This window comes from Aspergillus japonicus (assembly GCF_003184785.1).
Source record: "Aspergillus japonicus CBS 114.51 unplaced genomic scaffold BO86scaffold_21, whole genome shotgun sequence".
Taxonomy (NCBI): Eukaryota; Fungi; Ascomycota; class Eurotiomycetes; order Eurotiales; family Aspergillaceae; genus Aspergillus; species Aspergillus japonicus.
In genome coordinates, this window is record NW_020291658.1 from 182,336 (window position 1) to 210,015 (window position 27,680).

General features: G+C 55.6%; 13 protein-coding genes and 1 non-coding gene across 14 annotated transcripts; 3 read left to right on the forward strand and 11 right to left on the reverse strand.

Moving 5' to 3' along the window:
* Window positions 1–78: 78 nt before the first annotated feature.
* On the forward strand, window positions 79–2,575 carry BO86DRAFT_409540 (oleate hydratase). The gene is made up of 3 exons (XM_025674422.1): window positions 79–130; window positions 228–1,049; window positions 1,143–2,575. The coding sequence occupies exons 2-3, from the start codon at window positions 358–360 to the stop codon at window positions 2,524–2,526; spliced, it is 2,076 nt and encodes a 691-aa protein (XP_025528115.1). The 5' UTR covers window positions 79–130; window positions 228–357; the 3' UTR covers window positions 2,527–2,575.
* Window positions 2,576–2,776: 201 nt separating this feature from the next.
* Window positions 2,777–3,877, reverse strand: BO86DRAFT_418649 (NmrA-like family protein; the record flags this gene model as incomplete). The annotated part of the gene is made up of 2 exons (XM_025675085.1): window positions 2,777–3,502; window positions 3,623–3,877. 2 exons carry the CDS (start codon window positions 3,875–3,877, stop codon window positions 2,777–2,779), a joined length of 981 nt encoding a protein of 326 aa, XP_025528116.1.
* A 741-nt stretch (window positions 3,878–4,618) lies between these two features.
* BO86DRAFT_409542 (uncharacterized protein) lies at window positions 4,619–6,421 on the forward strand (the record flags this gene model as incomplete). The annotated part of the gene is made up of 3 exons (XM_025674423.1): window positions 4,619–4,990; window positions 5,185–5,631; window positions 5,666–6,421. The coding sequence occupies exons 1-3, from the start codon at window positions 4,661–4,663 to the stop codon at window positions 6,419–6,421; spliced, it is 1,533 nt and encodes a 510-aa protein (XP_025528117.1). The 5' UTR covers window positions 4,619–4,660.
* A 479-nt stretch (window positions 6,422–6,900) lies between these two features.
* BO86DRAFT_84653 (uncharacterized protein) lies at window positions 6,901–9,611 on the reverse strand. The gene has a single exon (XM_025677735.1). The coding sequence runs from the start codon at window positions 9,397–9,399 to the stop codon at window positions 7,189–7,191; it is 2,211 nt and encodes a 736-aa protein (XP_025528118.1). The 5' UTR covers window positions 9,400–9,611; the 3' UTR covers window positions 6,901–7,188.
* Window positions 9,612–9,824: 213 nt separating this feature from the next.
* Window positions 9,825–10,532, reverse strand: BO86DRAFT_399182 (uncharacterized protein; the record flags this gene model as incomplete). Its single annotated transcript, XM_025673610.1, has 1 exon — window positions 9,825–10,532. One exon carries the CDS (start codon window positions 10,530–10,532, stop codon window positions 9,825–9,827), a length of 708 nt encoding a protein of 235 aa, XP_025528119.1.
* A 758-nt stretch (window positions 10,533–11,290) lies between these two features.
* BO86DRAFT_312269 (uncharacterized protein) lies at window positions 11,291–11,494 on the reverse strand (the record flags this gene model as incomplete). The annotated part of the gene is made up of 1 exon (XM_025667944.1): window positions 11,291–11,494. The coding sequence occupies one exon, from the start codon at window positions 11,492–11,494 to the stop codon at window positions 11,291–11,293; it is 204 nt and encodes a 67-aa protein (XP_025528120.1).
* A 1,042-nt stretch (window positions 11,495–12,536) lies between these two features.
* On the reverse strand, window positions 12,537–13,576 carry BO86DRAFT_388943 (HAD-like protein). Its single transcript, XM_025671995.1, has one exon. It carries the CDS (start codon window positions 13,291–13,293, stop codon window positions 12,574–12,576), a length of 720 nt encoding a protein of 239 aa, XP_025528121.1. The 5' UTR covers window positions 13,294–13,576; the 3' UTR covers window positions 12,537–12,573.
* A 324-nt stretch (window positions 13,577–13,900) lies between these two features.
* On the reverse strand, window positions 13,901–14,464 carry BO86DRAFT_399185 (LITAF-like zinc ribbon domain-containing protein; the record flags this gene model as incomplete). The annotated part of the gene is made up of 3 exons (XM_025673611.1): window positions 13,901–14,057; window positions 14,113–14,398; window positions 14,443–14,464. 3 exons carry the CDS (start codon window positions 14,462–14,464, stop codon window positions 13,901–13,903), a joined length of 465 nt encoding a protein of 154 aa, XP_025528122.1.
* Window positions 14,465–15,298: 834 nt separating this feature from the next.
* Window positions 15,299–15,370, reverse strand: BO86DRAFT_t115. Its single transcript has one exon. It is a non-coding gene; the product is annotated as a tRNA-Gly (tRNA).
* A 241-nt stretch (window positions 15,371–15,611) lies between these two features.
* On the reverse strand, window positions 15,612–16,646 carry BO86DRAFT_388945 (class II fructose-bisphosphate aldolase). The gene has a single exon (XM_025671996.1). The coding sequence runs from the start codon at window positions 16,561–16,563 to the stop codon at window positions 15,697–15,699; it is 867 nt and encodes a 288-aa protein (XP_025528123.1). The 5' UTR covers window positions 16,564–16,646; the 3' UTR covers window positions 15,612–15,696.
* A 236-nt stretch (window positions 16,647–16,882) lies between these two features.
* BO86DRAFT_361503 (NAD(P)-dependent oxidoreductase) lies at window positions 16,883–18,755 on the reverse strand. The gene is made up of 3 exons (XM_025669865.1): window positions 18,254–18,755; window positions 17,648–18,144; window positions 16,883–17,520 (listed from the first exon to the last, which is right to left on the reverse strand). The coding sequence occupies exons 1-3, from the start codon at window positions 18,507–18,509 to the stop codon at window positions 16,933–16,935; spliced, it is 1,341 nt and encodes a 446-aa protein (XP_025528124.1). The 5' UTR covers window positions 18,510–18,755; the 3' UTR covers window positions 16,883–16,932.
* A 169-nt stretch (window positions 18,756–18,924) lies between these two features.
* On the reverse strand, window positions 18,925–20,122 carry BO86DRAFT_399188 (uncharacterized protein; the record flags this gene model as incomplete). The annotated part of the gene is made up of 2 exons (XM_025673612.1): window positions 18,925–19,672; window positions 19,728–20,122. The coding sequence occupies 2 exons, from the start codon at window positions 20,120–20,122 to the stop codon at window positions 18,925–18,927; spliced, it is 1,143 nt and encodes a 380-aa protein (XP_025528125.1).
* A 768-nt stretch (window positions 20,123–20,890) lies between these two features.
* On the reverse strand, window positions 20,891–22,454 carry sdh2 (succinate dehydrogenase iron-sulfur protein subunit SDH2). Its single transcript, XM_025671997.1, has 4 exons — window positions 22,123–22,454; window positions 21,804–22,059; window positions 21,587–21,738; window positions 20,891–21,532 (listed from the first exon to the last, which is right to left on the reverse strand). Exons 1-4 carry the CDS (start codon window positions 22,225–22,227, stop codon window positions 21,209–21,211), a joined length of 837 nt encoding a protein of 278 aa, XP_025528126.1. The 5' UTR covers window positions 22,228–22,454; the 3' UTR covers window positions 20,891–21,208.
* Window positions 22,455–25,613: 3,159 nt separating this feature from the next.
* On the forward strand, window positions 25,614–26,971 carry BO86DRAFT_378933 (polysaccharide lyase family 1 protein; the record flags this gene model as incomplete). The annotated part of the gene is made up of 4 exons (XM_025670653.1): window positions 25,614–25,960; window positions 26,033–26,158; window positions 26,216–26,546; window positions 26,633–26,971. 4 exons carry the CDS (start codon window positions 25,614–25,616, stop codon window positions 26,969–26,971), a joined length of 1,143 nt encoding a protein of 380 aa, XP_025528127.1.
* Between the last annotated feature and the right edge of the window lie 709 nt (window positions 26,972–27,680).

Genomic DNA, 27,680 nt, shown 5'->3' on the forward strand with positions numbered 1-27,680 from the left:
CGCCTTATGTAGAGGGGGAGATATCGTACCATATTATATTGACTAGATCGGATTTTGAATCCAACCTACCACAATAATCGGTACTGAGTACAGTACCTTTAGAAAATCTCTCTTCCGCTGAATCCCAGCAGTAAGTGAAACCCCAGAAATGCTTGTCGATCAACCTGGGGCCGAAGGTCAGCCCTACCCAAGCAACAACGACCGAAACGCTCATCATTTCGTCAAAGGGACCCAACCGCATGCGATCCATGGTTCACAGCACTGTCAGGGTACAGTGCCAACCACCACCATCCTGACATCACACCTACATCCCCAAACCCAGCGCGCCACCGGCCAAAAGACCTGCTTGCTGCTCGCATGTCCCCTTCGCAAGCCCATTTCTTTTCCACTCATCACAGCCCGCCTCTGCATTCGGCCATCACCCTCACCATGCGCCTTCCGCTAGAGACTCCAGATGCCACGCATCCCGAAATCCACGCCTACATCCTCGGCGCAGGGATCACCTCCCTCTCCGCCGCCGTCCACCTGCTGCAAGAAGGCCACCTCCCGGCCTCGCACATCCACATCCTCGAGACCCTCGACCAAGCCGGCGGCGGGACCGTCAGCTCGGGCAATGCAGAGGAAGGATATCACTACCGGGCAGGCGGGATGCCATTGCTGAACGGGGAGGCGATGGCGACGCTGTTCGCTGAGGTTCCGTCCGACGTGAATCCTGGGAAGAGCGTGTTGGATGACCTGTACGAGTACTGGGGCTTATCGGCGGCGACGGTAGCCCATCAGCAACAGCAGCAGCATGGTGGACGGCTGGGAGAGGAGCCGACACAACATCCGCAGCAGTCTCAGTGTCACCAGACGCGACTCGTCCGACGGTCGAAGCACGGCCTCGTCCGGATCGACTGCAAGCGAAGTACAAATCTCGGACTGCGGGATCGAGTGGAAGTGTTTCGGTTCATGAATAAGAGTGAGGTCACGCTGGGGAGATCGCGCATTCGGGATCACTTTGGGAAGGGGTTCTTTGGTGGATCTTACTGGGGGGTGTTGAGTACTACGTATGCTTATTTCTACATGCGGTTCTTGGGCGTGTTCATGCGTTATTGACTCCTGCTGCTCGGTTGTGAGCAACGCTGACGATTACCTATCAGCTTCGGCTTCAAATCCTGCCACAGCGCCGCCGAATTCCACCGCACCCTGCACAAATTCGGCCACGACATCGCGAGCATCACCAGCTCGCACCCCCGTCCCCTGGACGGCGGCCAATACAACCGCCACGAGTCGCTCGTCGCCCCGATCGCCCGCTTCCTGCGTCGCCAAGGGGTCGACTTCCAATTCCAGACCACCGTCACGGACATCATCTTCGCCGACGACGCCACCGCCGCCGGCCCAGAACCTCCATCAGCCGCCGCCTCCAACTCCGGGTCCGCGTCCCCCAGCGTCCACACGACCCCAAGCACCAGGCAGCGCAAGCGCAGCAGCCGCCATAACTCCAACGACGACAGCCAGAAAGCCCCAAAGCAGCACCCCCCACCGTCCACAGAACCGCCCTACCCGCCGCGCCTCGTCTCCGCCATCATCGCCCACCCCCTCAACGGGCCCGAGCAGACGATCCCCGTCCAGCCGCACGACATCGTGCTGGTGTCCCTGGGCAGCGCCATGTCCGGCTCCAGCCTCGGCAGCAACACGAGCGCCCCACCGCTCTACCAGATGGAGGCCGACCACGAGCTCGACGAGAACTGGCTGCTGTGGCTGGAGCTGACGACCAAGGACCCGCGCCGGTTGGGGAATGCCTACAACTTCTGCACGCGCCTCGAGGAATCGCGCCTGGAGTCCTTCACGATCACCCTGCGCGCGGCGGGCGGGAATCGCATCCTCGAACGTATCACCGGCACGAACGACAATCCTCCCGGTGGATCATCAGCATCATCATCATCGTCGTCGTCCCAAAACGGTAGCGGGATGTTCGTCTCCCTGATCGATGCCCCCTGGGTAGTCAGTCTGCACGTGCCCGCGCAGCCCGTCTTCCCGGACCAGCCGGCCGAGGTGCAGGTGCTCTGGGGGTACGCGCTGTACCCCGAGCGCACCGGGGAGGTCGTGCGCAAGCCGATGCTGGAGTGCACCGGGGAGGAGATCCTGCGCGAGGTGCTGGCGCAGTTGGAGGTCAAGGAGGCCGAGGCCGACCGGATCCTGCAGGGCGCCCTCACGATCCCCTGCGTCGTGCCGCGCATGGCGGCGGGCTTGCTGCCGCGCGGGGAGGGCAATCGCCCGCGCGTGATTCCCCCCGCGATCCGGAATTTGGGGCTCATTGGCCAGTTTGTGGAGATTGAGGGGGAGACCGGAGTCGCGGCGATGGAGTATAGTGTGCTTGGGGCGCAGATGGCGGTGCGGGAGTTGGTGGGCCGCGGTTCTTTGGTGCTGGGGGAGGGACAGAGGCACGGGGTGGCTGGGGAGGAGAAGGGGCAGCACCCGCAGCAGCAGCATCGAGTCAAGGAGTCGAGGAAACGGTCTTGGTTGCCGTTGCCTTGTACTTAGCCTGGTAGTATGTATGTAAGGCTATGATGTTGGAGATGATGTTCTTATGAAGTAGTGCGTTTTGTTTCCGCGAGATCTTATAGTGTAGACATGCCGTGTACAGTAGAGTAGAGTACATATCAAAAAGAGTCACGAACAATCAAATTCGATATCAAACACCGTCCCCGGGCCCCAACCTCAAGAACCAACTTTTTTCCTCCTTTGTAGACATGTAGACACACCTCCCCCCCCCCCAACCTTTTCCTCAAAACTAACGCTTCTTCACCCACTCACTCTCCTCCAACCACCCCTCCAAATTCTTCAACCCGGGATACAACTTCCGCAGCCGCGGGATATCCGCCCCGTACCCTTGCTCATAGAACCACGAGAACATCGTCCGGGGATCGCCCAGCACCCACAGCACCAGGTAGCACAGCACGCGGTAGGTGGTCGGCAGCGGGCGGCCGCCGGTTTTGGCGCGCACCGTGCGCTGCAGGTGCTCGTAGGTCAGGTCGTCGCCCGCCAGCGACAGGCACTGATTCCGGAACGGGGCCGCGCCCGCGCGCACCAGCGCCATCGCCGCGAAGTGGCCCACGTCCGCCACGGCCACGCACTGCAGCGGCTTCCCCTGCAGGTAGGCGTCCCACGCCGTCGCGGTCACTTTCCCCGCGAAGCCCGTGGAGGGAACCAGGTTCTCGAAGAAGAAGGTCGGGCGCAGGATTGTCCAGGTCATGGTGGTGGTGCTGATGTTGTTGCTACCGCCGCCGCCGCCACCGCCTTCGGTGTTGGCTTCGCGGGTCCGCGTGAACAGGTGCTGCTCGATGCGGTGCTTGCTGATGAAATGCGGGATGGTGGTGGGGTTGTCGCTGGAGGCGTCGCCGCCGCGGTCGACCGAGCTGTACACGAAGTGCGGGATTTGGTGGGCTAGGGCCGCGTCGATCAGGGCTTTGCCTTGCTGTTCTTCTTTGTGGACGCTTTGGCCGGACGCGAAGGGGTTCTATTTCCCTGGTTAGTATGTACAGGTACTGTACTGACGGTACGGTGTCTGAGATGGAGCGACAATTGTGGGGGTGTGGGGGGGAATGCTCGAGAGGTGACGGGCAGGGCTGGGGCTAACCTGCACGCTAAACACCCCGGAGATCGGCAACGTCGCGGCGTTCTTTGCCTTCTCGAAGATCTGCGCCGGGTGGTCGAGGTCCCCCTGGATGAGCTTGATCTTGGGGGATCGCTGGGTGAGGCGGCGGGCGGCGCTGGAGTGCGGGTTGCGGGTCACGGCGAGGATCTCCACATCGAGTTCCTGGGCGAGGAGCGCGTTGATCACGGCGCTGCCTTGGTTGCCGGTGGCTCCGGTGATGAGGAGGGCGAGGGGCATGGTTGTGGGTGTGAGTGTGAGTGTGAGTGTGAGTGTGAGTGTGAGTGTGAGTGTGAGTGTGAGTGTGAGTGTGGAGTATGAGGGGGGTAGGGGGTAAAGGTAGAAAGATGGAAGGGGATTTTCCATACATTCCATGTGGAGAAATAAGGATAAGGTGTGAAAGTGGAGAGAGCAAGCATTACCGGATCCGTCAGTCAGGATGACCTCATTTTGCGGGGGGTGACTGCTTAGTCAAGTCTCAACACCTCAGGCATATCATGGCAGGGCAGGCATGCTTGATTACCTCTTTGGGAAGTAAGTAACTAGTACCTAAGCTAGTACTGTGTCTATCTTCTTTGTGCACCGCCTCCACTACCTACATGCATACAATGGCTTGGTGTGCCTCATTCCAATCAACCAGGAACAACCCGGTCCAGCCACAACCCCTCATCTGCGTGCTATTTTGAGACCAGACCTCACACTTGTTATCGCTACCGCAGTCAACATGCATTAGTCGACTGGGAGGAGCACCGGCGCTGCCTCCGTTATTACTAGCTTCCCGGGTATCAAGCGAAACACCTCTGGCGGCCCGTTGTCTAGAAACGTGCAGGGGTGGTTCACGCTCAGCCCCATCGTCACTGAACAGCCACACAACCTTGGGGAGGATGAGGGGGTGCCCAGGGTGCCAGGAGTCACTGAATCATGGGTTCAGCAGATATATAAGCTCGTCATCGTGTCGTGGGTCGGTATCTCAACTTCCCACCAGCACTAGCCGCAACACCTAACAGCAAGTCCCCACTCAAGATGTCTCAGTATTCCGCAAAGGCAGATCATCTTTCGGAGATCCTGAATCTTTATCCCGATCAAGAGAGATGGTGTGCGGGGTATGCGCCTTCACAGGGTCGACGCTGTCACAACCCCATCAGTGGTGCAAACCGAGGTTCGGCCGTGCGTCTACTTGATGAAGGCAGTGAAAGAATGAGACAGGGCGAAGACATCGACGACCTCCTGATGGATCTGGCGTCGCTTGTTCTCTGTCGCCATGTTCATCAGAAAGATCCGAGGAGTCAGGTTCCGACGCTTGTCAAGAAGTGGCAGGAGAAAATCCGGGGCGTCAGTGAGGATCTAGAGAAGGTGAAGCACTTAAGCCTTTGCAGAGACACAGACGAGGTTGAGATACCGAGGAGATTGAATAGATCCTCATTGTCTTCAAGACTTCAGCCTAGCTGGCATGAGAATTTACCCCTCCAATCTAGTGTGGAGGCTCCGAATTCCAGCAAGGTCAAGGTCAATCGGCGGGCTTGGCCGTCCAGCTCAAATGACGGTAGGGCGAGGGTGTCATCGGCCGGAGTGTCTGGCGCTATCACCACAACCTCTTCACAGCATGCAGTATCGATCACGGAGCAGCCTGGGCTATTCACTGCTCCTGCACCGACCCTTCATGCTTCTACCTCATCCTCACCTTCAAGCTCTCAATCTTCAGGCTCTTCGCCATCAAGGCCTGCACCTCTACCTCATTCAACTTCAAACCCTTCCCCCACTATCTCCACCCCGATGGTCAACCCCCGTGCTACTGTTACTCCAGCTTCCAGCTCTCGCGCCTCAGCGACTTCTTCGATGTCGGCCTCTATATCAGCTTCTACGTCAATTGCAAGTTCCATCACCTCACCTACAAGCGCCAGAGCAAGTCCAAATCGTGCTTCCACCTCTGGCTCTGGACATACCGAAACGGCTTTCTCTCGCGTGCCAGCTTCTTCGCCGCGGGGATCAGCTCCGTCATCTCGCCATAGAACTCACCATAGCGCTCAGGCTTCACGCTCGGACACCACTACCACCACAAGCGTTACGTCGACCAGGACTATCACAGTTTCGACTTCTAGCTCCACAAGCACTGCTGCTCCCACAACTTCCACCGCTTCTTCAAGAGTTTCTGTTAGCAGTGTTGAGCCAGAGGCATCAGCTTCAGGTCCTACAGATGCTCCTGCGCGTTCCAGGACAGCCTCGACGACTGTTACGCCTGCTGCTTCAACCTCGGCTCCTACTAATCTAGCTTCTACATCGACTACTACAGCGACTGCTGGAGCCTCTTCTACGTCTAGTCCGACATTTGCGCCAACAGCTGCTCCTACAGTCCCAGCCCAAACAGCAACCGCAACCGCAACCGCTACTCCCGAATCAACCACAACCACATCTCAGCCTGACACTTCATCCCCTGCCGTCATCTCGCAACCCCCCCGCTCCTCCTCCTCCTCCTCCTCCTCCTCCTCCTCATCAATCTCATCAACAGCAGCAGCCGTCTCAGTCCCTTCTCCACTCGTCCCAAAACCCACCTACACTCCGACCCGCCAGCCCATCACAGGTGACTGCTCCATCTGCTACGAGCCGCTCCTCCCCGGCTCTCCTTTTACAACCCCGCATCAAGCAGCCCGAGACCTGTCGATCGTCTACTGCAAGCAGCAGTGTGGCACGAACTTCCACTTCAGTTGCATGTTCACGTGGAAGAAGACGGCGTCACAGAGGGACCGGGAGCCGACTTGTCCTATGTGTCGCGCTGCTTGGTCTTGATCCTTCCATCAGAGGGTACTTGGGTAAAAGCAATGCTGGTTTGCGAAGTTTGACTGGATTTTCTAAATTAAGAAATATGGTTTTAGGGCGTTTACCTGGCATTCTGTCTTGGATGAAGGGGTTATTAGCCACTGACTGTTATTATGATTATGGTTATGAGCATGAATGAATGAACCGATGCCTGTTGGATACCTTTTTTCAGCTGTAGATCATGTGGCTACAGTGTAGGATTAATTCCGTAAGCTCTATCTGTTGCAATTCGCGTAGTCTGCATTACCTGTAACAGCTTCATCTTCATCTGAGCCTCGAGCGTAAGTTATTACTTTGGAACAGATAGTTCTGAGCCTCAGACAGTTAATTATTACTTTGAACAGATAGACACCCAACACCAGTCGTGCAGCTACAGCTACATATTTCTCCGAGTGAAACCTAATCCCACAAGAGAAATCGTGCAACAAACCTTTTTTAAAATAAAAAAGTAAAAAAAAAAAGAATAACATTCTTAAAATACTACAAAAGATAACAGCAACATAGCTAGACAAAAAGATCCAATCTCAAAAAGCAGAACCTAAAATTCCAAAACTTCCAAAGAATAAAGTCGTCAATAATGAAGGTGTGCTCAAGCTCAACGGTACCCAAAACATCAACACCATCACACATACACACATACATACTCACCCCTCAATCTCATCCGCATCCGCATCCCCATCCCCATCCCCATCCCCTACCAAAAGCCCAGAGCCCGTCCCAGTGGGGTTGGGTCGGGCTCAGTTCTTCGGCACCAGCGGCCGCGTAAAGAACTTCCCATTCCAGTAGTCCTGCGAGTAGCTCCCATCCCCCTTTCCTTCTTTGCTAGGCGCAGCAGCAGGTTTGCGCTGGTCCACATCCATCGGGTACCCGGCCAGCGCCGAGGGGCTGATCGTCTCCCCGGGGGGAGGACTGTACGGGGCCCGTTCGAGGACGGTGGTCTGCAGGGTGGGGGCGGGAGGAGGATTGAGGGGCCGTAGCTCTAGGTCTTGCCCCAGCCCCAGTCCCGGGTTCGGAGATTGGTGAGTCGTTGCTCCTGCTCCTGCGGCGGCGGTCTGCTGCTCCTGCTCCTCCTCCTGCTCCTGCTCCTGCTCCTGCTCCTGCTCCTGCAGCCGCTGGAGCTGCTGCTGGAGGACCTGTTGCTGCTGCAGGTTCTGGAACTCTTGTTCCTGGAGCTGCTGCATGACGGCCTGCTGCTGGATCACATCCTGGATGCGCCAGTGCCGCGCGGCGACTTCCTCCGGCTGCGTCCAGCGTGGCTGCGGGTGCTGCTGGTTGTTGTTGCAGATGCGGCGAGCGCGCGAGGAGGGGCTATTGCTGCGTCGGCCGTGATACGCTCTGCCCCCTCCGTGGCGGGCGGCCCGGCGCCGCTCGTGGCGGGCGATCCGGTTGTTGTTGTTGTTGTTGTTGTTGTTGTTGTTGTTGTTGTTGTTGTGCTCGCGGTAGCCGGTGAAGGATGGGCCCGTGAAGCTGTGGGGGGGCTGCTGTGGGTGGTGCCGGAAATCCGAGACCTGGGGCTGCCGCTGGAGCAGGGGAGGGAAGTTCCCATACGGAGGTTGGATCACGGGCGGGTATTGAGGGGTGACGGGGTGGTAGATGGGAGGCAGCAGGCCCGGATTTGGGGCCTGGCCGTGCATGCCCATCCCCGTCGGGGGTGGGAGGTAGGGGGCGAAGCCTGGCTGGGAGAAGTCTTGGAGCTGGGCGGTTATGGTGAGGGAAGGCACTCCAGAATTCTGGAAGGCGGGTTGGACGGAGATTCCGCTGCGGGGATGTGGGTAGTAGCCAGGCTGGTGGCCGCTCCAGTCCGGGGCAGGGCCTGTTGTCCCTTGGGGTCTGTTGTAGAAGGCCCGGGGCGCCGTGGGAATGCTCTGGGCCTGCGGACTGCCCGGCGCCGGGGTCGGCGCTGGGGCGGCAATGCCAGAGCTGGAGCCCGTGCCGGTCACAGCTGGGTAGAGCCGGCTCTCCTTGGGAGAGTTGAAGCCGCCGCCGGTCCCGACGAATCCGTCCGATGCCAAAACGTCCACCGGGGTGGCCGGCTTCTGGCGCGACAGCTCTTCCCCGAAGCCCGGCGACGGAGTCACGGGAGGAACCCTGTTCAGAGCCGGTGCTCCCAGGTTGGCCTGGTTCAGGGCCGGGAGCTTTCTTTCCAGGAAATCTCGCCCAACGTTGGACTGGTTCAGGGTCTCGAGCTTGTCATCGGCGAGCCGCTCATTCTCGCCCCGGAAGATGGATTCGAAGAGAGTTTCAGTCGATGACTTTGTCTGGCTGAAGCCGGGGTAGCTCGAGGTGTTAGAGCCATTGGAACCACTGGTGCCACTGGAACTACTGGTCGTAGGTCTGGCGACCTTGGGCAGGAGCGGCTGGGCCAGCAGCGCCTCGTCCGACAGCTGAGATATGACAATGCAATCGTCCTCGTCATCCTCGTCCATGGTGCTACTACTCTCGCTGCTGCTGTAGCAGTCAAAACCCGGCTCCGCATCGGGGTGGTATCCGTCGTCGCTCTCTTCGCTACTAAAGGCGGAGCGCGCCGAGTGGAAACTTCGGAGAGATCCCGACTGAGTCGAACTCTGGCTTCCTGCTGGCTTCACCGATGCGCTATCCGCGAGGCGGGTCGCTTCCACGGACGATGGGACGCCGATTGACAGCCCGGAGCAGTTGGCGACCGAAGCACGCGCCACGTACTCATTCACATACTCCTTGAGAAGCGGGGTAGCCTGCACTTGGGGGTGAACGGCGCAGGAGCCGGAGGGGCGCTGATCAGCAGCGCCAGCCTCCGCGCAGTCCGCGCACATCCCCCAGAGGTCTCCCTTCACGGGGTCGTATGAGTTCTGGAATTCGTGACCGGCGCAATTGCCAGCGCGCAAGCCATTGACCATCTCCTGGCAGATGTCGATGCTGCAGCATGCAATGTGCTTGCAGACCTGGTAGTGAGAATACTTGTGGAAACACATGGTGACTAGCACTGCTTGTTGTGTCGACACGAGATGACTGTGAGACGGTTGTGTTGTGTGTAGAATCAACGCTGCGAAGTTAGATCGTCGCAAATGCGCAAAGATGTCAGATTTCACTTTCCAGCAATTTCCATCAAGTTTGGAACTGTAGAAAAATGGACATCACGGTTCACAGCGAGCACGAGCCTATTATTTATAATCCATGAATGGTGGAAAGTCGCAGCACGTAGACAATGCGATTCTCTCTTTCACAGGCACCTTTTGTCAAAGAAAGGCATTCTGAACATCACCATCAACCGCAGCCCGCCCTTCTTTATGCGCTCTCAAAAAGGGAACAAGGAAAGGGCGGGCTTCGACAATACGGTGGGTGTGTAAGTGAAAGGGGAAACACAAAGAAAAAAGCCACCTCCCGTCAAGCCCGTCCGTCACTCCTCGTCCATTGACAGGTCGATCAGGTATCGCACCCCAGAGTCCAGCAGCCACCAGGAGGCCAGCTCGTGAAAGAAACGCCAGACGGGATTCCTCAAAGGCATTTTCTCCTGCAGCGACGATCCGTCCGCCGTGGTGATCCACAGCACACACTCGCTGGCGAAGACCACCTCCTTGGCTTCGTCCCAAAACCGCAGCAGCAGCCGGCCCGCGACCTCCCCGCCGCCGTGGGGGGAACAGATCTCGAACTCCACGCTGGTCGGGCGACGCTCGGCCACGCGGTAGATGCCGCAGATGATGTCACCGCGCTGGAAGTCCAGGCTGCGGATGCGGGACGGCTTGAAGGTCGCGCGGGATCCCGAGCCGCTGAGGATCCAGAGCATGTAGGCTTGGGGAAAGTAGGCGAAGGCCGACATGTTGCGGCGGAGGAGGATGTTGAGCAGGTCGGAGGGTTGGTGGGTGGTGGGGAGAAGCTGGCGGGGCACGCGACGAGTGACCTTCTCGTACAGACAGTCGTGACTGGACTTGGAGATGTCGGGCGGGATCGTGGTCATGGAGCTGAGGGATGAAGGAGGATTTGGAAGGTTAGACAGCGGGCCTCGAAAGTGCTCGTGCTCCAGGCCATTTTTGAGAGAGCGATGGAGCAGGTACAAGTAGGCAAAGGTGCTTGTCGACACGGCGAGAATCCAGGTGGTGAGCGACATCTTGACCACGCTTGCACTCCACTGCTCACACATTGCCAATTTGGATGGTGGGTTGAGCTGAGGCTCAAGCTCATATTTAAATGGTTTGGTTCAACGGTGGGGATGTAATAAGGCTGAGCTGGGCTGAGGGAATGGGAAATGGGAAATGGGGAATGGGCCCCAAGCGAGTACGAGTTCCAGATTTGGTGCTGGCACGAATCAATCTGGCACCGCATGCAGACAGACAGACAGACAGACAGACAGACAGATAGCATGCTGCTTAAACTTTCATCCCGCGGTTGCAGTCCAAAGTGTGCCTTACGATGTGAAAGCATGAAAGAAGGGGCTCCTTGCGGCTCCTTTCGACAGATATTGTGGCTGTGGCTATACTGACACAGCCTATCTCACAGCCTATTTCCCCACTGCATTTGATCACAGTTCATCCATTAGTTAGATCGATCGTATATCTCCTTGAGACTTGACACGTATAGTTTAGATCATTCTCCTGCCCACATAGATAGAAGAAACTCGCTTGCACATCATCGCCCATCTAATCCTCCTTCCCCATACAACCCAGCCGTCCAGGAATCCATCTCCCGACGGCACAGCCTCAATTACCCCTAACTGACCACCGACATAACAAGACGGGTATCCTTGGTGGATAACTCAACAGCAGTAATAGAAATTAGAGAAATAATATAGTAGAAGACGGAAGAAAGGTAGTCACGGGTTCCCATCGCCTAAACCATCGATGACGCCGCGGTCGGATCGAAAAGGCTTCACGCGACATCGTAGGATTGCTTCTCTGCTTTCCGTTTCATCCATCGGCGGTAGATTAACAAGGCGATGATTCCGACGGCAACAATGAAGACGATGCAGAAGACCAGAACCACCCCAGGGTTTCTGCTGGCCCAGTTGCTTCGCTTGATGAGCTGGTGGTGTCGTTGTGCAGCGGTGGACACGAGGGCGTCGATGGCAGCCATTGTCTATCAGAGTTAGCACTCGGGTCGATGTTCCTGTACACCTTCGAGGCAGATACTCACGTCGTACAGGTGAATAGGAACAGGGATCACGACAGACAGACGAGAAAGACCGCAGCTCTCCAACAGATCACCACGGCACGGCAGGGCAGGAGCAGGTGAGGAACGGGATATGTTCAAAGGGATGAAGAGCGACAGGAAAAGAGCCTAGGGAGTTTGACCCGTTGGCGACTTGCGCACCGCACCCATCGGGAGCAGCGGAAAGAAAGTCATGACTCCCAGATCGCAATGACGTGGTGGAGAGCACATGCATGCAACGTTGGACGGGTTTGGCGTCTGGCAGCCGGGGGTAACCCACGAAGCTTATTTGGAGGCTGACGGGAGCAAAGAGCGGAGGTGTAAGGGTCATATACTCCCGATCCGGATCGTGATGGACTGCATTGGGTCGTGTAAAGGATGAGGAGGATCGGATGGGCACGGCAGACTGTGGTGTCAAAGATCCTTGCATTCGTGACCAGTATAGCTTCGGCTGCCTCAATGAGATATCTCACTCTTAAGAGCCGTATGCTTGCATCGTATCATATTGGAGATGTCTTGAGACGCCTTCGAATGAGTTCAACGGACGATTCTCGAGTGCTGACATCAAGCGATGTGGAGAGTGTGGAAGATCCGCTCGTCCCGTTGGCGTCACCACTCCTGCATTTCCGTGGTTCCATTCCCTGTCCCGTCGTTCTTCCGATTCGTGCCCGTTCGGGATGAAGAGTGAACGATGGAAGACGATGGGTAGTGGATGATTGGTTGGGGTTGGTTAAGTATAGCTAGACAGGGAACTCGGGATAATGTGAGCAGCGCAGTGGGGTGAGTGTCATCCATTCCACGGTCGCATTTCGATCAATCCATACTCTAGTATAATTGAGTCAGCAGAGCATAAACCACGATAACCAACAGATTCATCTGAGCTTTATATAGCATGAAATCCTAAGCTTCACGCCAAGGCACAGTGAGTGAGTGAACCAGAAAAAGAAAGTAACTAAGGGAGACCGACCGACCGACCGATAAGCCCACCCGCCCCAAGCTCTCCCTTACAACCCCGCAATGACAGCCGGCAAATCCTCCATCCCCTCCAAAAACGCATCAAACTCGCCCCTAACCCTCCCCATATCCTCGTCCACATCATCCGTCCACCGATGGATATAGACCGTCCGCATGCCCACCGTCTGCGCGCCCCTCAGATCATACGCATGCGCCGCGACCAGCACCACCTCCTCGGGCCGCAGCTGGACCAGCTCCAACCCGCGGCGATACGCCTCCGCGCGTGGCTTGTAGACTCCCAGCAGCTGGCTGGAGAACAGCATGTCGAAGCGCAGTCCGGACGAGCGCGTCAGGTCCAGCTGGAGCCGCGTGGTGCCGTTGGCGTGCACGAACACCTCCAGGCCGAGCTCGTCGCGGAGCCGGCGGATCGCGGTCGACACCTCCGGCCACGCGGGCTGGCGGTGCCAGGCTTGGATTAGTTGGGCTACCGCGGTTGGGTCTGATAATGCATCCTGATATTCGGGGCTTCGATCGAGAACCACCCGGAGCGCCCGGGGCAGGGTCAGGTCGATGTCCTCCGGGGCCAGGTGGTCGCGCACGCGCTGCTCGTTTTCGAGGAAGTACTGCCGGCGCCAGTCGAGGGCGAGCTGCGAGGCGGCGGGCGCGGGGATGGAGGCGGGCATCGCCTGTACCACGCTGCTGTGCCAGTCGAGACAGGTGCCCATGAAGTCGAAGAAGATGGCTTTGATCTTGGGAGGTGAGGAGGTCATGGTGTACTGAACTCGGTGCGCTATGTCAGTTGCCCTGGATGTTGCGTTCTGTAAGTTCAAAGCTGCGCTTTGAGAGATTCGGTATGCCTGTCGAAGCGATCATCTAAGCCCTCCAGGGCACTCGGTGAGTGGGGGAGGATTTGAGAGCATGGCGCATTTATAATCAAGAACGGGGTGTTGTCGAAGGAGCCGCTAGTTTTGAACTAAATTATGGCAGTGCTCTTGAAGTTGCGAAACGCTCAGACCATGAGTAGAGCCAATGATCGCCCATCATCAGCACGCCATGGACTGCAGGAGCCTTGCACGTTAGGGGATCTCAGCCTGAGGCTCAGAGCCACATATTTTATTGTGAGGATTTACTCCGATCAGCAGGTAACTGGATTGTCCCCCGAAGCGATTATCTTTCTTCACCAAGGAAGTTGATTTCCATGTCACGGCAACAGGTTATACAGAGGACAGCAAAACCACCTCAGGGAACAAGCAGACCGGAAACAACATGGCCTTGCTTCTGTAGGCATTTATCGGGGGTATATCAACATCCAATCCTGCAAAAGCCAGCAACAACCATCCCTAAACACAAACCACCCCACCTTCCCTCATAGCGCTATCAGTGGTGTTGATGCACATCCGTCCGTCCGCTATTGTGCCAGGTCGCCAGCAATGCACCACATTTTCCGCAGTAGTGGTGCACATCCTTGAGCGACGACATCAGATAGGGAATACATCCCAGGCAGCAGCAGAGGCAAGTCACCGCGGCCCATGCACTGCCAAAGATCAGTAGATACCCCCGTGCGACATCCCACGTTCACGGCATCTTACTGTGTAGTATTGCCCGCCTCCGCTACCACTCGCGTCATCTCACGACTGCCACAACTTGGACAGTCTACGGGCGCTGGGCCACGCTGAAGCGCATGCAGGGGTGTAGCATTATTGTAGCCGCTCGTGTTGTGTGTCTGTGTTCCCGCGTAGAAGTTCTGCGACGAGGGCTCGTGGGGCTGGGGTGGAGGGGTGATCGTTTCCATCGGAGGCTGCGCATATGCCGGAGGGGGATAGTTGATGCTCGGCTGGTTGAGCTCTTGCATGTTCCCGTATGTGGGAGCTGGAGCTGGGGCTGTTAGCTGGGCAGAATCCCAGGGCTAGGGGACATACCAGGAGTGGGTTTCTCCGCCATCTTGAGGGTGTTGATTGAGCGCGGGCTTCGATGTTTTTATCACTGGGGATAGAATTGAACTCGCTCGAGTTCGACACTGGATAATTATGCTAGGGAATATCATAAAATCGTCGCCCCAACAGCGAGCCTGCTCCATTGTTCTCCGTCCATTCTTATACTCTGGTACAGCACTGGGTGCGAGGTGCAGGCAGAGCATTTGTGGTGAACCAACAGCAGCTGGGAGTGATATTCGTGGAACAGTGGGCGCAGTGCTGGGCTTGTTGGTCCAAGCCATCAGACGTCGTATTAAGGCATCGAGACCTGTTCCATTGGCAGACGTATGATCCCGGCGACTTCATTGGATGCAATACGAGGCTCCGCGCTGCATTGACCAGGGGAAACTGGCGACGGCAACGAGAAGCTTCGCTATTGGGTGCCATGCTTGTGTCAGCCTTGCGCGTCTGCGCGGGATGCGAATTACAACATACGAGTGCAGACTTTGCCAGTGACGATCGATGTAGATCTAGACAGAGATGACGGAGATTTCGTATCACTTGCGGAGTCGTCTGACATGTCGATTGCCCTTTGTTGGGTTGGAGCGGAGGCTGCAGCACGACTGCCCACTCCACAATGGAGAAGACGGTTTCATTCGGATTCGGATTTTTCGATGATCAGACGCAGTGATTGTGTTCGTATGGGATGGTATGAAACGATGATATGAAGGACCAATTGCATGGTCTGTCTGGTACATACACATACAAACCTGCCTCTCCTGCAGCATCAGGACTGATAAGCCCCTTATCCGGCGGCGCGAGACTCCGGCAAAAAAAAAAAACCAAAACAAAAAAGATATGCTGCGTCAGCGGGGAGTCGAACCCCGATCTATTGCTTGGAAGGCAACAATGCTAACCGCTACACCACTAACGCCCTTGCTTGAAGAATGACGACTCCATCTAACCTAAGAAAATCAATGACGCAAGTCCCAAGCAATCATGACATCCCAACCGGCTTGATAGTCGGAGCTTCTAGAACAACAAATTATATCAAAGTCCCTTGGTCTACTCCAATTCCCAATTGAAAGCACAAAACGGGTTCAGGGTGTCTCAGCTGAGGCATTATGGTGTCTACATTCGACTGTGTCAAGGCTCCAGAGACGTCTCCTGCATTGCCAATATATATTCACCTGCCGTCTCACCCGCAGCTGATAGTCTGTGATAAACCAGGTCAACACTCCAACAAAACCACACCGGCAATCATGGATACCTCCCCGCCGACCCCAGCATATCAATACACCGCTCAACGGCCTTCTGCATCTCGGCCGTAGCCTCCTCAATAACAGCCGTCAAGGGCGCCCTGCCAGCCTTCTCCGCCTGCACGCGGACATACTCATTATTCAACACCTTATTGATATTCACCTTACTAACCCCACACCCAATACACCTCCGAAAGATCTCCTCCGAGAAGGGATCGGCACCATGCAGCACCAGCCGCGTACCGTGGGGCTGCACCGTCTCCTGAATCCTCTGGAGACGATCGTACTCCAGCACGATGCCGCGGGGCCCATAGCTGCCATGGACGTTGCCGAACGCGGGGGCCAGCCAATCGATGCCGGTGTCCACGAACTCCAGACTCTCCTCGGGGGTCGTCAGCAGGCCTTCCAGGTCGGCCGTGTCGGAGACCCCGTCCTCGCCGCCCTCGATGCGGCCCGGCTCGGCCTCCGTGGCGATCCCGCGGGCGTGGCAGTACGCCACCAGCTCGCGCGTCAGCGCCAGGTTCTCCGCCTTCGAGTAGTGCGACATGTCGATCATGATACTGTCGAACCCGCCCATGTCCGCCGCCCGCCGGATGATCGCGGGCGACTGCGCGTGGTCCAGGTGCACCGTCACGGGCACGGAGGCGCCCCGCGCCGCCGCCGCCGCCGCGTGCACGAGGATCGCCCCGGCGTAGTCGATCGCCCACGGGAAGAGGAGGATCATCGCTGGGGAGCGCTTGGCTTCAGCGGCGCGCACGGTCGCCAGGATGCCTTCTACGTTGTAGCAGCACATGGCCGGGATGCCGTAGTGGTTGGCGGCGGCGTGGTCGAGGAGGGGGATGGCGCGGTTGTCGGTTAGAGAAGGCATTTTGGTGGTTGGGTTGGGGCGACGGGGGGGATGGTTGGAGTTGGAGGTGTGGATGAGTGAGGGTGAGCGGTGTTTGTGAGGTCTTATCATGATTTATAGGCGTATGGGTTGAGTGTCGGAGTATACTTCACCTTCCTCTCTGTTTACTGTCCGACTTTTCCCCGCGGAGGGGACTCCGAGGCCGGAGTTGCTCCGATCTGATGTCATTTGTTTACTGCAACCATAGAGTATAGATGGTAATATTGGATGCAGGGACCGATACCTTACGTTCAATTCCCCACTCATACTGTAACATCGAGACGGATGATCTCCAAGAAGTACTCAGACAGAGAGCGGTATCATTGATGTCTTGGACTGTTGACTAAGAAATCACAGCTTCCCCCTCCAACCTCCGCCCTCATACAAACCCACGACACTGGGACTACTCGACGCCCCCAGCCCAGCCCTCTTGGCCATCAATAACACCGCCAGCGCCGCATTCCCCAGATGCAACGGACAATGCAAGTCCCTGGCCCTCTGCACGACCCTCTCCAACCGCTGCACGAGCGCATCCACCGTCTCCACCCCGGCCGGCGCTTTCTCGCCCACCCGCCCCTCAATCATCTCCAACCCCCGAGTGACAAACACCTTACTCCCGCCCGCCGCATCGCTCACCAGCTCGTAGAACTGCGCCAGATCCACGCCCAGAAACCGTGCAAACGCGATCGCCTCCGCCGCCGCCACCAGGTTCACCGCGGCCATCAGATCGAGCACCAGCCGCGTCCGCTCCTCCTGCTCCTCCGCGCTCAACGCAGACCCGTCCACCGCCGCCACGGGTCCCGCAAAGTACTGCCTCACCAGCGCCGCATCATCCTTGGCCCCGTCGCCCTGCAGCAGCGCCGCGAGATAGATCTGCTCCGCCGTCGCACAGAGCGGCGTCGGGAAGTGGTGTTCTCGTGCCGAGGTCGTGATAATGCCCTACACAGCAGTCGCAGTCAGCTTACCCCCGTCCGCAAAGCTTCTCCCCATCCCCGCCCCGGCCCCCGCCCCCGTCCCCACAACCACCCCACCAGAAACCCAAAGCAGGGGAAAAACATGAACATACCGCATCCTTCAAAATAATCGTCACAGCACTAACGCCCGGACTCCACTCCTTCTCACCCGCAAGAATCCTGGGCGACCGATTCTCATGCATCCACGTCCACGCACCCCCCGAAACAATCCGCTCCGCCGTGCGCGCCGCATCCAACCCCAGCCCAGCCGCCAGCCCCTGCGCCTCGCTCGCGCCCAGGATATGGATCGCCGCCAGCACCTGATGCACCATCTTCATGTTACTACCCGCGCCGATGCCGCCGGGCACCAGGTAGAGCTTGCGGGGGGCGCTGAGCGCCTCCAAGATGGGGGTGGCCGCCCTCAGCGCGGCGGGGTCGCCGCCGGCCATGATGGAGAGGGTGCCGGCTGCGGCGCGCAGGGCGCCGCCCGAGACCGGGGCGTCGACCACCAAGATATCGGGGCGGGTGGTGTGGATGGATTGCGCGAGGGTTTGGGCGGTTGTGGCCGGGATGGTGGACATGAGGATTAGGGTTGCGTTTGGCGGGAGGGCTTTTGTGGGTTGTTAGATTAGTGCGTAGCTAGCCTTTTGAGGCCAGAATTTGAGGGTGTGCAGGTTTTGGGAGGGGATAGTGGGAAGGGAAAGGGGGCAAGTACATACCCTGCACAATGCCCTCGTCTCCAAACAGAACGCTCTGGACTTGCGGCGCGGAGGCCACCATGCACACGTAGACGGATTTGTCTGCGGCGGAGGCGCGCAGCGAGGCGGCGGGGATGCCCCCCGCGGCTTGGAATCGGTCGATCGAGGCCGGGAAGACGTCGTAGCCATGCACGGCGTAGCCTTCGTGGACCAGGTGCGTGGCCATGCCGAAGCCCATGGCGCCGAGGCCGACGAACCCGATGGCTGGTTTGGACATTTTGGGCGAAGCGCAGGTGAAAATTGAAGACCAAAGAATTCAGACTTCGGTTGTGTAATATGGTATGATGCGATGCGTTGCGTTGCGACTTTTACTTATAAGAGGAGACTTGTTGTCGCAACGAAGTCCGAGAGAGGGGTCGGAGATGAGCCGATCAGATCATGCGGGGATGACATCAAAAGGGCAGATGTGCGACTTCGGGGCTTGACTATCTTGCCGATACCCCTCCGATACTGGGCCGACAAGGCCGAACTGCCAAGGTTGGGTCTCTTAAAGGGTCCATTTATGGCCTCTGCTTTAGACATTAAGCATAAGCCATACAAAACCTACTCACGCATCGATAACAAAACAGGCGACAGACCAAGGCTGACATACAGCTTGTTAGTGTAGTAGAAAGAGGCACCAAACCGCGAACCTATGCAGCCATCTTCGCCAGCATCTCCTCCCGCAGTCCCCAGCCCAGCGACATCGCAGCCCCCGGCCCCAACGCCGCCGTCGTGGCCGCCATCCCCAGAATCACCTTCCACCACGACAACGGGTATCCGTGCCGTTTCAGCTCCCGATACTTCAACCCCAGCCAGACAAATCCACTTGCCATGGCGAGGCTCTCGTCATATTTCATGAACCGTGCAATGCCCTCTGCAAAGCTGCCGACAGGCAATGTATAATCCCACAGGCCAGGCAGAATGACACTGGTCATGGATGAGTCTGCTGGGATGGAACGGCGAGCATACGTATAACTTAGTCCTGAGATGACGGCAAAGGACAGATAAATGCCACGAATATACCGCAGGGTCTTTCTCGAGTTACGCCGGGCCTCGATGGCTTCTTGTTCCTTGGATAACCCCTGGACTGAATCGGAGGCTATCTTGTCCAAAAGACGGAACGGAGCCTGGAGAAGTGGAACTACCACCGGAAATAGCTGCCAGATAGCATTGAAGTACCGGCGGTTCTGTAATTCCCGAGGAAGAAAATTCCCGAGTGTCGGGATGTAGTATGCCGTGAGCATAGTAGGCAGGAAGGTCGTCAGCATATCTGATCTGACCTCATGGCGACAGTGAACAAGCTTGCTCAAGGGTGTTCGTAGGTGCTCGATTATGTAGTAAATTGGAGCAATCTTCCCAATCCCTCTCAGTTGGAATGCTGCTCCCATAGTGATCGGACTGTAAGTTCATATGATCAGTGGCTTCTGTATCTGACTAGACTCAGGTCACTCACAAAAGAATCTCCATCCAGGAGTGGGCTCTTCGGCCGCTTTCTAGAAGCCAAATACCATAGATCGGACCAAGGTCCGCCATAAAAGACAGCATCTGCGCGTGTGACAAACCATCGGATCCACTGATAGACGGTAGGAAACAGGTCACTAGTGCTCCAAAAGTCTTATCCAACAACGGAATGTTGTAAAGAGGTTCGGCCAGCCTCAGAACCTCTCCACTGCTCGCAGTCCAGCTGCCGGACTGCAGGAGCGATCCCAACAAAGGACGGAGTCCTGCGAGCACGGAATCCATCGAGACATTGGCATAGGCGTAGCATACCACAAGCGGGGTGCAAGCCAGTGCTCTTTTCGCAAATGAGCCCCTCTCAATTTCTTTGGGGTCTTTCAAACAAGGCATGGTGCAGTTGAACGATGTTCCTGAACAGCGGAAGCAATATTTCATATTCGTTTTCTCATGCCAATGAAGTGGTGAAGGATGTTTGATGACTGGCATTTGACTTCAGTTAGGAAATTGGGCCCCAGACTTTATAGCAGTTTGCAACTACCAACTTGACCTTGAACCAAGTCATGCAATTCTCCGGATGGACTGGTGCCTTGTCAAGAGGATTCGTAGAGTCGGTGAGCTACACAATTGATCATCCTAGTCGCTACCGTAAAGGTTCTTGCCGGCGTGTGATCTGAAGTGCTGATCAGTCTTGGCCGTGATAACAGAAATCATCTCATTAATCGTTTAAACCCCGACCATTCTCCGACAAAGAGGTACTGCTGGGAAGGGGAAAGATGCCGTACAGCTGGACCCGGGATGTTTGCGCGAACTCCGGGATCGCCGAGCGGTTGAAAGATCGATCAACTCCATCGTGTCAGCCCCGCAGCCAATTTGCAAGAATTTCCAAAAAGTTTTCGGGTGAGCAAACTCGTGTGTCATGTGCTATCCTATATCCTTCGAGGGCGTCATCTGCGCGTTGGCCTTGATATATGTATAGATGTCACTTGTCTGATGGCTGGGCCCTGTTGTTCGAGTTGATATTCTCCTTGAATCAGATCTAGAATGCACCGAGGTCGAATCCAACACCTGCATATACCTCGTCTGGCGGTCTCACTGTGCAGGTTGCCGTCTTCTGCAAGGCGTACAAATCCGTGTCTGCGCAAGTCAGTACAGCCGCGCCCTTTATTATGCTGCCATAATCCTCTCAAATTTCGAAAAGATTTCAAAGATCCGTCAATGCATAATGCAGAATATATATATGAAATTCCATTGGTAGAACTGACCACCGCGGCTAAGAAAATCAACATTCACAATTTACACCTATTGAAACATCCGACATGAGACCTCGAAAACGGAGGGAATAGAGCGCGAGCGAAAAGGAACTGGAAGAAAGAGAAGAAGGATGAAGAGAGGAAGGATTTGAAATAACACACGACTTAGGACAGAAAGGGAAAGAAGAAATCAAGCAGTTCTTTTCTTTTGTTCTTGGTCGTTTTCCTAGTGAGCAGCCATCATCTTCTTGATCTCGGCAATTGCCCGAGCAGGGTTCAGACCCTTGGGACAAGTCCGAGAGCAGTTGAGGATAGTGTGGCAACGGTAGACGCTCATGCTGTTGTCCAAGGCGGCCTTACGCTCAGCGGTCTTCTCGTCACGGGAATCGGCCATCCAACGGTAGGACTGCATCAGGATGGCGGGACCGAGGTACTCCTCGCTGTTCCACCAGTAAGAGGGGCAAGAGGTCGAGCAGCAGGCGCACAGGATACATTCGTAAAGACCGTCGAGCTTCTTACGCTCCTCCGGGCTTTGGCGGTACTCGAGACCCTGCGTTCACCACGTTAGTACCAGTTCACCCCATTCGATGCGACGAGTACTTACATCCTCGGTGGGAGTATCACGCTGAAGGTAGGGCTTGATGGACTTGTATTGCTTGTAGAAGTAGGTCAAATCGGGAACCAAGTCCTTGACGACGTAGGTGTGAGGCAACGGGTAGATGCGAGAATCCTTGGCAGTATCGGTGGGAATGCGGCCTGTATATGAACAGTCAGCGACTCATACTCATGCAATTGCGGTCGCGAAAAGCGTCAGAGCATACACAAGCAAGCAAGAGTGTTGACACCATCGATGTTCATCGCACAGCTACCGCAGATACCCTCTCTGCAACTTCTCCGGAAAGTCAGGGTGGGGTCGATCTCGTTCTTGATACGGATGAGCGCATCGAGCATCATGGGACCGGTCTTGTTCAAATCCAACTCATAGGTCTGCATCTGGGGCTTCTCGGAGGGAGTGTCGGGGTTCCAGCGGTAGACCTGGAACTTCTTGATGCGAGGCTGCTCGGAGGGGGTGGGTTCCTGCACGGTCGACGTCTTAGACTCGGGGGTAACGCTGGTAGTGGCATGGCCGGTTGCGCTCACCTGGGCCACGGGATCAACGGTCGCATAAGAGCGGGCGAAGACAGCTGGGCGGAAGAGGGGCTTGGAAGCCGCGAAAAGGCGCGAAGTCGAGCGGAGAGCAGACATGGTGGGCGATCCTTCAATTTCAATCCGGAGGGATGGAGGATAGGAGGGAGGCGAAAAATGGGATAGACCCTGAAGGCACTGAGGCGGAAGGAGAAATGGACGGCGAGACGTCAACTGGATATTGCGAAGCGGAGAGGAGAGAGGTCCGTGGAAAGGCAGCCAGCCAGCGGCAATGACAAGGCAACGACCAAGAGAGGCACGAGGTGGATTGAAGTCGAAGACGATCGATGCTGGCGATGTTTTGTCGCCTTTGGAATCGGAAGGTAACCTCGGGTCTGACGGCCGGCAATTGGCTGACTCAGCACCTCAGAACCAATCAGGCAAAGGCTAATTGCAAGCGTCGGGGATACACGGCGAGGCTCTACAGTGCGGCTAGACTTAAGGGAATGTATTTCCCTGCGACGGCGAGTGAGGATGTGCTTGGTCCAACTCTTCTCTAGGAAAAGAAAAGAGGCCGACCTAGAAGCACTAATCACTTTTCTGGTCTTTACGTCTTTCTATTCCCCCGCATAATAGCTATCCCCAGCTCCCGTCGCGCAAGGGCAGGCCTCTTTTATGTAATCCGCTTTCCTGCGCCTGCACTGTCCCAAAGGAGGAACGGAGCCGAAAGCTTTTGCCGCCCTTGATGTCATGTGATGTATGTACATCTCACTCAGACAACAAGACTTACCCGCCAGGCTACCAGGCTACCAGGCATCATAATTGGTCTCAGGCACCAAGGCATTAAGGCTGGAACAACGAGGCAACTTATCCAGCTGAGCCCCGCGGGCGGAACTTGCGAGGAACTGGGAATGTAAGAAAGACATCGTCCACAAGTGCCGACACCAAGCTTCTTGACACGGTCAATATCTTTACCCAACCAGCGGTGAAGGCTTTATTAAAAAGACATCACGTTGCATTAGTCGGCAGTCCTCTACCGGCCATCACCGCCCCCCCTGTCTGAGGATGATGAGTTTAATTGAATGGTTGTTGATTTTGGGCTTGATGTCGAAGTTGTGCTGGCAAGATGGGATTTACCCAGTTCCTCAATCTCATGCATTCATTGCAAGTCGCAGTCTGATCTGTCTGTCTCCTATACCTATCGAGCTCACTTGCGTAGGACAATTTATATAACGCTCTTGGTCGAATTTGGGATCCCATCTCATGCCGCGAGATCCGATTAACAACCTCACCTTATACGTCGTATTCGCATTTCTTGAGTCTTCCCCTTTTTCATTTCTCGTCGCATTCAACCTGATCAGTCGGTGGAAATGGGTGTGGTCACCATCACATTAGCTGGACTTGGTATGGAGCATACCATCTCGACTTTTGCCAATACTTGAGCGATATGGAAGCACAAGTAGCTGTTCCTCACCTGGAAGACACTGCAGCTGCATATCATTGCCAAAATCGGAGGCAATTTGAGCAGCCTGCTCCTCTGCCATAGAGCGGGAAGGGACCAAATAAATTGCACCAAGAAGCCGGTCTCCTATAACTGCCATTTTATAGTTGTGACTGACGAACAAAATGGTCAGCCAATATCGCAGCTACGCCCCTCTGTTGCGGGCCCAGATGCTAACTTGCACAGTTCAGGAATCAACCGCTGCATAGGGATTGCGGAAAAGTTGCTGCATCTGGTCAAGGGCGCCAGCGGGAAATGAAAACAACTGAATATTCCACCCCTCTTCATCGCTCGTCAAGATACTGAGTAGCATTGACCATGCTTAAGGCCGAAGCCCGATGGTCCTACAGCCCTTAATCCACCGACTGTTTTCTGGTATATGAGCCTCTACTCCCGAGATGGTAATTCGACCGACCGTTGCTGGACGACAGAAACAAAATGTCTTTCATTGGTAGGCTTCTCGCACGTACAATCCGACCTCACCACGCCGTGCATATCTCATCAACCAGTCACCACATTACAAGAAGCTTAAACAGCTAAGGCTTTTGGTCTCAGATTAAGAGTTCACCTCCATTAGTTTATCTCCGCTGGCGTCCTGCAGCTAGATTTGAATGTAAGACACAGGTGGACGTCACCTCCATTTCTCATCAAGCACCGGATCTTCTTGGAAGACTTGGGAAGTTATCTCAAGTGGGGACTCTTGCCCTTAGTGGCACGAGTCAGAGACGTTGATGGGGTCAACTTGCCTTCCTTTACCAAGATAGCCATAATATCCGATTGATGGAGACACAACTCGTGTTCTGGAAGCGCTCGGAGCTACCCTTCTAGGAGGAAAGACGGGGTGCTGGCTTGCTGGTGCAATAAATCTTACGTTTCTTTTGGGTTCTGTTTTGTTTTGGAATTCTGGTCCCGCGATGTGGTGGGTCGAAAAAAAGGCCCACTTGCCTGTTGGCTGTGGACCGGCGGTTCAGCGTTCCTGAGTCTAACACTATGCAGATACGATCTAAAGATTCTTTTTCCGCAGTCAACAGCCATACTCTGCGATTGACATGGGGAACAACCTTGCAACTGGTTAACAAGGAGTCAGAACAAGATCTGAGACTCCTTGATGGGTGAGGCTGTGAGACACAGGAGGCTTCCGGTCCGGCTCCGCGTTACATCCGAATCCGACAGCCCTAACCCACCCGCCGGAGGTGCGCAAGTCGAGCTTCCATTCTTCTCAATATCCTCATCTTTCTGCAGTCCTGCAGTCATATGGCCATCAATATCATGGATCCCCCGGCCAAGACGGAACAATTACCCTGTCTACGTGTACAGGTAGCATCCGACCTCCGCCCTTTGCCACGGCGTGATTTTTACTTTAGACTACAGGGACTAAATAGCAGCGGCGTGATAATCATGAAACATCGTAAATCACCCGGGATGCTCCACAGTCTAACGTTCCCATCGCGCCAGTTCCCATCTGCTACCGGCCGCCCCTTGACGGTGGATCGCCGTGTTCATGGGCTATGAACCAGGAGGTTCTCTCTGTGGTGATGGGCAAACCATGTGGCTGCTGCTGCTTATCATTTCCCATTTTGAACCAGCCCATGGCCTGGTCCGTTCAACTCTTCCAGAACTCTGTGATTCCATGGCAAGGCCTCGGTCACTCCTCCGACGCCAAGTCTGGGACTGATCAAGAAGAATTGACGCATTTGTGCAAGAGCCCTTAGCTTCTAATCAAAAATGGCCGTGGGCGTTTCATCCCGATCACCCGTTCAATTTCATTCGATATCGCGACTCTGCTCCATCAGATTGGAGATGGTGGCTTTCTCCTCATGATTCCCGGAAATCCAGCTATATAAGTCCGCTGGAATACCCCTCCTCCATCAGGTTTCTTTTCTCTCTCATCCCACTCTTTCCCTCTTTCTCTCCCTCTTTCACCTCAGTCCTTCTTTCTCAGTCTTTCCTTTTTTCTATTCAGATAGCTGGTTTTCTATCTCTGTTCTCTGTCCTTCCATCCACCATGAAGTACACTGCTCTTTTCAGCGCTGCTGTCGCTGGACTTGTCGGCTCCGCCGCTGCTGTCGGTGTCTCCGGCTCTGCGGAGGGTTTCGCCAAGGGCGTTACTGGAGGAGGTTCCGCTACTCCCGTCTATCCCTCCACCACCGACGAGCTGGTCTCCTACCTTGGTGACAGCGAGGCCCGTGTCATCATCCTCGAGAAGACCTTCGACTTCACCGGCACTGAGGGCACTACCACCGCCACTGGATGTGCTCCGTGGGGCACTGCAAGTGCATGCCAGGTCGCTATTAACCAGAACGACTGGTGCACTAACTACGAGCCTGATGCTCCCTCCGTCTCCGTGAGCTAGTAAGTGATCCTGCTCTTCCCGCCATTTGGCCGCCTTGATAGAGCATCGTTCTGACTCTTGTCCCTCTCTAGCGACAACGCTGGTGTCCTCGGTATCACCGTTGGCTCCAACAAGTCCATTGTTGGTGTCGGTAGCACTGGTATCATCAAGGGCAAGGGTCTCCGTCTTGTCAGCGGTACTGAGAACGTTATCATCCAGTATGTTTCCATTCATACAATCCGAGATAGGTGAATTGCTCTAATAATACATTTCAGGAACATCGCCATCACCGACATCAACGAAAAGTACGTCTGGGGTGGTGATGCTATCACTCTCGATGATGTCGATATGGTCTGGATTGATCACGTGACCACCGCTCGCATTGGCCGCCAGCACATCGTCCTTGGAACTGATGCCGACAACCGCGTCTCTATCACCAACAACTACATTGACGGTCTCACTGATTACTCTGCTACTTGTGATGGTTACACATACTGGGGAATTTATCTCGATGGATCCAGCGACATGGTCACCCTGAAGGGCAACTACATCTACCACACCAGCGGTCGTTCCCCCAAGGTTGGAGGAAACACCCTCGTCCACGCCGTAAGTCACATTCTTTTCCCCCCCCCTTTGGGCCATCACCGGCATATTCTCGGTTATTTGTAGATCTTGCGGTTAACCAATGGCAGGTCAACAACTACTGGTACGACAACACCGGCCACGCCTTCGAGGTCATGTCCGGTGCCTACATCCTTGCTGAGGGTAACGTCTTCCAGAACGTTGACACCATTGTCGAGACCCCCGTCGATGGCCAGATGTTCTCTGTCCCCTCCACCTCCTCCGGATCTTCCTGCACTGCCTCCCTTGGCCGTGCCTGTGTCATCAACGGTTTCGGCAGCTCTGGCACTCTCGACGAGACCGACACTGCCTTCCTCACCAACTTCGCCGGCAAGAACATTGCCAGTGCTTCCGCTTACACCACCGTCGCCTCCAGCGTTACCGCCAACGCTGGTCAGGGCAAGCTGTAAAGGAGAAGCTAACTGGGTTTCTCTTCTTGCTACGGTGACGTTGGGTTCATGCTTAGGGGGGTTGGAATGGTAGTAGCTGATGACGCTGCTTCGAGGAAAGAAACGTTTACCTTTCATGTAATTAATTCTCTTCATATATAGGAGACTCGAATTCCGGCTCTATGTTGGGATTTGATTCGACGATCTAATCCACTTCGTGAAGGATGTTACATTAGGCCTTGCTATAGGTATTTGCCAGTAAACGTAGCTCAGAACTGACGAAGGTCCTACTAGGAAGTAAAAACGTTGATCGACTTAGTGAGACTAGAAGAAGAACCTTGACACTGCAGAGGTCCGTCTAGAAAGGGCCTTGCCTGCTAGGGCTACGCTTCTTGTCGGCGGCTCTAAGCCCTCGATAGTTAAGCTGCTCACCGCCCGCCACAGCCCATGTTGATACATCGTAGTTCCTCGCTCAGATAGCCTCACGTAGCTGAAAATATCACTCATCCACGTCTCGGACACATCTCAGACCTAAGCTGTAGAGTACTCCGTACTTGACAGTCTTCGTAATACATTGAGAATCTGCAGACTTCTTATTACTTCTTGCGGTTGTATCTTTGTGATGTATTCGCAATCAACTTGCGGACAGGAGGACAACAAGAACAAAAAGATGAAACAAAAAGAGATTCCCCTCCGGGGAATCGTACACACGCCTTTCACTCACAAGCGA